Source organism: Vigna unguiculata, chromosome 10 (assembly GCF_037176805.1).
Source record: "Vigna unguiculata cultivar grain cowpea cultivar isolate G323 ecotype 2 chromosome 10, ASM3717680v1, whole genome shotgun sequence".
NCBI classification, from domain to species: domain Eukaryota; kingdom Viridiplantae; phylum Streptophyta; class Magnoliopsida; order Fabales; family Fabaceae; genus Vigna; species Vigna unguiculata.
The window spans coordinates 25,393,091-25,402,574 of record NC_140801.1 but is presented as its reverse complement, the minus strand read 5'-3'; the positions used below and the strand labels follow the sequence as shown (position 1 = coordinate 25,402,574).

The 9,484-nt window shown below is 29.3% G+C and overlaps 1 protein-coding gene across 1 annotated transcript; it reads right to left on the bottom strand.

The window, feature by feature from the left end:
- Nucleotides 1-2,238: 2,238 nt before the first annotated feature.
- Nucleotides 2,239-7,273, bottom strand: LOC114167399 (phosphatidylinositol:ceramide inositolphosphotransferase 1-like). Its single transcript, XM_085668368.1, has 12 exons — nucleotides 6,766-7,273; nucleotides 6,584-6,673; nucleotides 5,245-5,331; nucleotides 5,073-5,141; nucleotides 4,278-4,358; nucleotides 3,895-3,966; nucleotides 3,757-3,817; nucleotides 3,567-3,669; nucleotides 3,154-3,249; nucleotides 3,019-3,065; nucleotides 2,801-2,925; nucleotides 2,239-2,708 (listed from the first exon to the last, which is right to left on the bottom strand). The coding sequence occupies exons 1-12, from the start codon at nucleotides 6,796-6,798 to the stop codon at nucleotides 2,628-2,630; spliced, it is 945 nt and encodes a 314-aa protein (XP_085524494.1). The 5' UTR covers nucleotides 6,799-7,273; the 3' UTR covers nucleotides 2,239-2,627.
- Nucleotides 7,274-9,484: the final 2,211 nt, after the last annotated feature.

Sequence of the window (9,484 nt, the reverse complement as noted above, 5' to 3'; positions counted from 1 at the left end):
TATATTTTGATATTTGAACATTTTTCTTAGATTTCTAAGGTATTTTTCATCTTATCATATCCTTAATTATATATTTATTTTTCTTTGTGCGATTTCTTTCAATAGTCTCTCAAATTATTTCTAAGACATACATTTGTTAATTTTTTAATATTTTTATTTATTGTTTATTTTCATCTTGTAGAATACTATTTCGATATATTTTATCTAATTATTTTTCATTTTTCAACTTATTATCAATCATACTGTAATTTTTTCACTATGATTGTATAAATAACTTTTATTTACTACAATATAAAATTTAATGTAATTGCCATAAATTTTTTTATCACCATCCAACATATATTGGAGTTCAAAAGATACAATATTTATGTCAAAAATTTTATTATTATGTTTATTATTTATTTTTTGCGTCATTTTGATCAAGTGATGTATTATAACTTGTATTAGTGTATGAAAAAGAGATTCATTAGAATTTAAAAAATTGAAGTAAACAAACATTTAAAATATATGTTAATTTGAATATTTGCTTTCCTTTTATATATATTTTTTAAATATTTTTAAATTTTATCAACTAGGTTTCGTTAATGTTTGCAAATTTAATAAATGTTTTGGTTCTTATGAAATTTTATTTGGTATTCTAATATAAGATGTAAACAATTATAATTTATTTCAAAGTATTTGATATCGAAGAAAAAATCATCCTCCTAATATTTAATATTTGATAATATTATATTTCCTTTACCGTAATTTTTTTTTATTTTATAAAAATTAATTAAAATTATATTGGAGTAGTAAGAAAACGAGTATGAGATTATACCCATTATTCAGTAGGGATGGGGATAAGATAAAAATTTGATACTTGTTGGATTGGGTATGGAAATAAAGATGAATTTTTTCTACAGGAATGGGTATGAAGATGAATTATTTCTACGAGGATGGATATGAAATAACAAAACCCATCTTCGTCCCACTCCGTTGCCATCCTTACCTCCTATTCATATATTTTTGTAAGAAAATTATTGGAGGAAATAAATATTCACTTTCTTTATCATTGTCTACATAAGTACGTGACAATAAAAGTAAAACAAGATTTATATAATTATTAACAGAAAAAACATTTTCTTCAACCTAATCACCGTAAGTTTTCTATTGATTCTATTTTTATTCAAAAATAACTAATACGGTAATGTAAGACTCTTTTAACATGTCATATATTGTAAGTTTATAAATTTTTTCAATAATTATTGAGACTGACAGTATTAATTTTGGCTTATGTGATATTTCTCACAATTGTAATGCATCACCAAAATCATCAAATTAATGCTAATTTCACGATTTGCGATGTTTCACCAATGTGTAACCAAGTTGATCCAATTAGTGTGATTAAATAACAGAAGGACGATTTTTTTTTTTTTAACTTTAAGGATATGAAATATTTAAAACATAAATGAAACCTAAATTACAGATAAAGGATCAAAATTCTATTTTATTCCAAAACATCCCTGTTAAACCCATCTTACATTCCAGTGATGTATTTTCCAAAACGAGAAAAAAGGTTTAAATGTTTAGATTCCAAAATGTATAGCCATCCATTTGAACAAGTTGGGTAAAAAAGTGGATATTTACATATATCCTATTGTTTCATATACGGACAAACAAATTCCGTCACATTTGAAAGCAACTCAGAGCTAGCACTCACTATAATGTTGAATAACACTGGCCCCATTCCAGTCTCGTTTTACAAGTACAAATATTTACATTTTTTATAACCATTTTACTTCTCCAGTAAATTGTTATATTAGACCTAGTGCTTGAACAAAGGAAAATGCCACAAAATGCGTTAAGCGGTGTAGGGGGTGACCCATGTGACATGCTGCATCGGCAATGAGTTCGTGTTGTTAAGGGAAACTATTTGAATATAAGGGTACCCAAAACATTCAAAAGGAGTTTGAGGACGAGGGACAATGAATGGGACAACGGACATAATTGTTATGCGTAAAGGAGCACATGCACTGTCAAAGAATCATGTGCTAGCTCAACGTCACTTGTCACTGATTTTAAGAATTTTAAGAATAAGTCACGTTTGTGTTAGTTACTCTTGATTACAAACAAAGTAATCATTTCACAGATAATAAACCCCCAAATAAATGGTAATTTCCACTTTCAACCCCTTCTCAACAAGTAAAAAGACTAAATAAAACATTAGAAACATTGCATCCTACTTTTAACTGGGCAAAGTTGGTCTAGAATTGGAGTTTCCATTACTTTTACATGACGGGGCCTATCACATTGAGCTAGTTACCATGTGAATGCAAAGGAGATTTAATAACCAAAAGACTGTATACAGCAACATGCATGTGGGGATCAATATTGTGGGTAAAAGAGGGAATGGAAAATTTTCTATGGCACATGCTGATGGTGTGTATAGATAATTTAACCATGACATGGGATCTGAGCTGCAAAATGTTGAAATGCACAACCCAGTTTCAATTTCACAAATGCAAATCAGGCTATTAATTTGAATAAACAACTGAATGTTCAGACAACAAACCCTTCAAATTGAAGGTTGCAGCTTTCCATCAGCAATCATGAAGTGGATCCAATTTGTACAGGAGAGACTCCTATATCTATACACCATTCATGGCAGAGTCTGCATGGAGTGTATTGCCATCTTCCATGATCTTGCCATTCACTTGAGTTCTCTGCCTCTGAGCAAATCAAAACAACCTTGTTATGTCCAAATCAAAGACAAAGACATTACATTAAAGGAACAAAGGAAAGGACAAGCATATTCAAGTACCCAATCTAGGGGGTCTCCAGAATTCCCATTTAATAGCTTGTGATTCTCTTCTTTGGTCCTGCCATCTTTGTCTTTGATGCTCAACGGTAGCAATGTTGCAGCTGCAATTGACCTGTCTGGTAATTCTGCAGAATAACCAAGTCAGAACAATACCAAATAGCAGCAAAGTAAAAGACAATAGCTATGTAATTATGTACATGAGACAAATGTTTGCTAACCTGGTAATTTCTTGTCAATAAAAAATACCACCAAATTAACAGTGTACCTGCCAGCCAAGGACAAAAAGATAGAACTCATGAGGGACATAGGCCACAGTTTTATTCACGTTATAGAGCAAAATATGCTCTGCTTACCAGGCAACAACTACATCGACCGTGTAATGTTTGCGTGATGCTACTATCAAAAGACTCTGAACCACAGCAAGCAGCCACCCAAGCTGCTTTATTGACCTAGTGGTTGATTAATTTCAACAAATCAGAATGTAAATAAACCTAAAAAAACATGCAACATGAAGGACTGAATAAAATGAGTGTCACCAACACTCTTTCTAGTTTATTAAAATTTATTGAAAATTACAGCGACGTTCAATAAATAAGGTGTGTGACCTACATATTTTGTAATTCCAAACAATAATATAGGGTGTTAAAAACTTTTACAGCATTTCTCGTAATAAATTAGCCAAACAAAAGTTGCTGCAGAAAAATCTTGTGACATACTTAATTCTTCAACAAAAACAAGATGGAAGACATTTATAAGCCAATTTAACCTTCGAGTGCCATATTTCTGATACGTGAGCACAAAAACAAGAGTAAAGATCATGTGCGATGAGAATATCAAATCACCGCATCCATAGACCACACCACGTGGAACTGCACATGATATAATTGAAATAAGTACCAGAAACAAACACAGAAAAATCAAATATAAACAACTTCAATACAATAATGTATACTAACAATTGAGAAAGAGCACTTCAAAGACACTATCTGGATGAGGTAATGTGGCAAGATTAGACCCCTGCACGATAATCAAGTACACTAAAATTATAAGAATTTATGAAAAAGAAATGTATAAAAGATGTTACACATATATACCTCACGGCAGTGGTAGTTTGGACCAGGAAGTTGTGTAGAATAAAAAGTTATTATGCGAAGAACTTGAGAAGCCTGCGGTACACAATATGCAAAGGTTCGATGAAGGGAGAAAACAGGCACATTTATATATACAAAATAGTACTTAACTTATCTGAAACATTTAAATGGCCAAAAATATACTGTGCTAACCATGTAAGAGAAGTAAAGCAAGGCATGATAACATCACATAATAATCAACATTACTCATGAGGCCAGCCTGCATTTATACTGTTGACTCATCCTAAATCATTAATCTATCACACTAAGAACTCATCTACTCAATTAATATTACCAAAAGATTAAAGAATACTTTAACAAATATGAGAAGTGTGATCAAAACTTACAACTAAAAATGCGAAAACCCTGCACCATATGACAACTGTGTAGATCTTTCTGCTCTTGAATATGAAAGGATGAAATGTCCACTGTAAAATCACACATAAAAGAATATATTTGAAACTTCAGACAAAAAAAAATAAATGAATATCAAACTAGTTGAAATGAGAAATTCACAAAAATAAGTCACACTAGCCAAAAAGGAAAATAAGAACTGAAATAGGGAAATGCTATATTATATATGTCAAATCTTGCAGTAGCAGAAAATATCAACCAAATATTTAACAGGAATAAAACCATTAGAATCATGAATAAAATAATCCTTCACCGAAATTGGTACTAAACTTCTTTATACAAAACTTCAAACCAAAATAAGAAAATATATATTTGAATTTATTTTCTTTGTCATACCTTTTATTTTCGAACAAATCATTCTTAAGTCAACAAACAGTACAAAGACCTCGAGAGTAACTTTTCAAGCATCTCAAAGCCACAATGGTAAACAATTTATATAAGAGGCTTAATAATTTAGTCTTCTGACTTCAAGGAAACACCAGGGGGTGGCAGTACTGCATACTTTCACGATCAACGCATATTTACCTTGAGAATTATCATATTATCATATAAAATACATAAATTTCTTACTAAAATATAGAATTGTCCTTAATTCTTAATCAATTATGATGATGCCTTTGGTAGGTAAAATATAAACTATCACAAGAGCCACCAACCAGATATTAAAATGGTGGGCGAAAAAAGTTCATGTGAAACTGAAACAAAGAGAGGGAAAGAGGGATTTATACCAAGACAAAGGATAAAAAGATAAGGGAAAACAACGTTTCACTTATGTAAGCTTTGTCTTGCCCAAGCTCCTGTAACAGCACCAAGATTAAAAGTTACATGGGCATTCCTACCATTCTCTGTACTGGATTTTTCCAAGTAAGAGAGAGAAAGAACATCATGACAATTACAAACCCGAAGAAGGAAGAATCCAACATCTTGTAGAGTAGGGGCAGGCTTGTGTAAATAATGAACTCCTCGGGCAGCCAAACCATGTATATACTGTAGAGGAATAGTTAAATTCAGACATCAGATAATGAAACAAATAGTATGTCAAGAAACCAAGGAAATCAAAGTACTATACTGTAACACTTTATGCATACATAACATAGGCAAGAATAGAAACACACAAACATATGCTTTACAAAATTGGTCCTTTTTATTCTTTCTCATATAACATTGTTTCTCGGTGGTTTTGTGGACAACTACCGGAGTCAATTTTGGTCCCTGACATCACATCCAAAAAATTGAAAAGAATGGAAAGAACCGCTTATTAATTGGCTTTCAATAAAATTGGAATCAATTATGGAAAAGTTAAATTAAATTTAAAGATGCACTCAATATATCTAACCTCAACAACTACTGCAAACTACTAAATTTTTGCAATGATAGAAATGAAACACTGGACCATCTTCCCAGAATCCAGAGTGTCAGGGAGAAATAAGGGTCAGTAAATTTGTTCTTGAGAGGGAACAAATAACTGATCATCTAAAGCAAAATCTTCATGGTCGCAGAATATGATAAACGATGCTTCAAGCAATTACAAATTCCTGAATTCCCTCAATGAAACACTGAACCATCAACTCTGGCATTTTATTATCGCTGACAAATAAGCTTAAGTGATTAACCAAGTGATTGTGTTATGTATCTCGTTGATACATTCCTAACCTCAACAACTACTTCAAACTACTAAATGTTTCCAACGATGGAAATGAAACAGTTGACTATCTTCCCAGAATCCAGAGTGTCTCAGAGAACCGAGGGTAAATAAATTTGTTCTTGAGAGTGAACAAATAACTGATCATCTAAAGCAAAATCCTCATAGTTGCAAAATATAACAAAAGATGCTTCAAGCAATTGCAAGTTCCTGAATTCCCTCAATAAAACACTGAGCCATCAAATCTGGCACTTTATTATCGCTGACAAAATAAGCTTCAGTGATTAAACCAAGCGATAGTATTATATACTTCATCCATTCATTCATTCTTAACCAGAAACAAATAGAAAAAAAAAAGAAAAAAAAAAAAAGCAAGCAATTGTACCACTAATCATGCCGACAGACAACATGAACAACTGAACTCCATGTAGCATGAAAGTAGAGTTCAAATCAAACAAACGTAAAACACTTGCAAATATTGTTTTAATATCCTCATCAAAGGAAAAGAAAAGAAACCTTCTACACAAAAGGGAAACCACAACATGAGCAACTACACTCAATCACTGCTTAAGGTTGATCATCATAGAAAAAAAAAACCTGAAAAACAAGACCAGCGAGAAGGTACTTCCAATTCTCAGCGAGGAGGTTGATCTCCGTAGTTGTCTCCGCACAAATTCTCTTCCATAGCTACACAAACGCACACCAAATACCTATTAAACATTAACACAAGAACACAAATAAGGAAAAAACAATATCAACAGGGGGAAGAAATAAGCAACCTTAGAAGCCTCGCGACCAATGTAAAACGACATGTTATTGTCCTTGATGTTGTCGTTGATGGGTTATGCGCGCAAAGAGCACTTCCATATTACTTCATAACCACACTGATGATACAGTCAACATTGATTGGCCAATATGAACGAAACCCACATAGAATTAATTCCCTTTAAAACTTTCTCACCATGTAAAACCGAAACTTTGGCCAAAAGCGAAGACACCCAGAAAAACAGGCGCAACTGGGTACCCGAATCCGAATCGGGAAGGGAAAAAAGATCGGGGTTGATCACAAACAGAACCGTACCCCAGAGAAGAGGAATGATCAGAAGACGAACACAAGAACCCAAAAAAGGCTTTGTTGGCAGAATCAATAGGGAAATGGAAACGGAGGCGCAATGGTCAAAAGGGGTTTTTCCTTTCCTCTATGATTCTTCTTTTCTTTCTCGCAGTGTTTTTCTGACTGCTATGCACGCGAGATGAACACGGCGAGACAGTTGAGAAGAGAGTAGAAAATTATAAGAATAACAATAAATACCAAATCGGTCATGTGCTAACTGATACGTACCTATTAAAATTTTCGTATAAACGATTTCAGTATTAACTTTAAAGATAAATTTTTATTTATGTATGAAATGTTTTTAAAAGATTTATACCTAAACAGATGAATTTTTTTTCTAAAATATATGAAAATCTTAATTAGCCACTACCACTCAGAAATTCATCTTTCAAATGTCAAATTAATTATCAATTCAAAACTATAAAAAGTGTCCCCATTTATTATATTTCCAATCCATACTACTTTAATATATATATATATATATATATATATATATATATATATATATATATATATACAAAATATTCCTGAAACATATAACTATTTTTAAACTTTTAAAATATATATATATATATGCTAAGTATTTGTTATATTATGGTATAATCATAAAATATATCAGCCTATTGGCTTTTTATAATAATAATAATAATTTAAAAATTGTATAAAATATTTATAATCAATTAATAATACAAAATTATTTACATCTAACTATTTTGATTATCATTTTATTAATGTGAAATTGAATTAATAATACAGTAGTTATTTACAATATATTATTTTATTTGGCATATAAGTAAATATCATATTTTAAGAAGATAATTAATTATACTAAAATTTATGATAAAGTATCTTTATTAATTCTATTTTGTTACACATAGAGATGAAAAATAAACTCATTTTATGATATTATCTGAATTCATTCTTGTTTTGACGGGGAATTCTCACATTGATTGGGTATAGATACGAGGAATACGTGACCTTTTCAATTGGATATATGAAGATGTACATACATATTACACATGTGATCTTTAAGTTATTTGGTTTGTTATGAAATTCATTCGCATCTCCAAATATGTTTTTGATCTTATCACAATTTTGTTCAAATGATGTATGTCAATTAAATATTTTGTATGTCTTACATTTGAATATTTATACTACCCATACCAGCCTTCTTATTGTTTTAATATTAATTAATTAATTTTTACAAAATAATAAAAAATTATGGCAAAGGAAACATAATATTAACAAATATTCATTATTAAGGGGAGGGTTATTTCTCCAATATCAAATATTTATAAAGAAATTATGTTTTAATTGTATATATTTTAAATTAGAAAATCAAATAAAATTTCATGAGAACCAAAATTTATGTTAAATTTGCAAACATTAATGAATTGTAGTTGATAAAATTTAATTTAAAAAAAAAATAAAAAAGGAAAACAAATATTCAGATTAAAATATATGTTAAATATATGTTTAGTTCAATTTAATTTTTTAAATTCTAATGAATATCTTTTTTATATACTAATAAAAGTTCTAATAAATAACTTTACTGCAAAGAACAAATATTAAACTAATAATAATAAAATTTTAACACATATATTGTATCTTTTGAACTTCAATATATGTTGGGAGATGGTAAAAAGAAATTCATGACTATTACATTAAAATTTTATATTATAGTAAATAAAATTTATTTAATTAATTATAGTGACAAAATCAAAGTATGAAAATGAGTTAAAAAATAAAAGATAATTATATAAAATATATCAAAATAGTATTTTACATTATGAAAATAAAAAACAAATAAGAATATTAAAAAATTATCAAATGTGTGTCTTGGAAACAATTTGAGAGACCATTAATTGAAATCACACAAAGAAAAACAACTATATAATCAAGGGTATGATAAAATGAAAAATCCTTTAAAGATCTAAGAAAACCTTCTACATATCAACATAACCAATGATTTAGAAATAACAAAAATTGTTTTAACAAAACAAAATAGTTATTCAAATGAAATAATAATAATAATAGAGTAAAAAAGATAATTTTTGTAGATTACGTAGTAAGTTAAAAGTTTATGCTATTGAACACTTAAATTGAGAGTGTTAAACATTCTCATGTGAAAAGAAACTATACAATAAATAAAAATATTCAAATAAATAGAAATATTCAAATGTGAGACATAAAAAATATTTAATTGACATACATCATTGAAACATAATGGCATAAAAGTTATGATAAAATGAAAAATATATTGGATATGCAAATGAATTTTATGGCAAACCAAATAATAAGAAGAAATAAAAAATAAGAAGTGTGTATTAATAAATAAATATATATATATATATATATATATATAATTTTACTTAATTGACTAT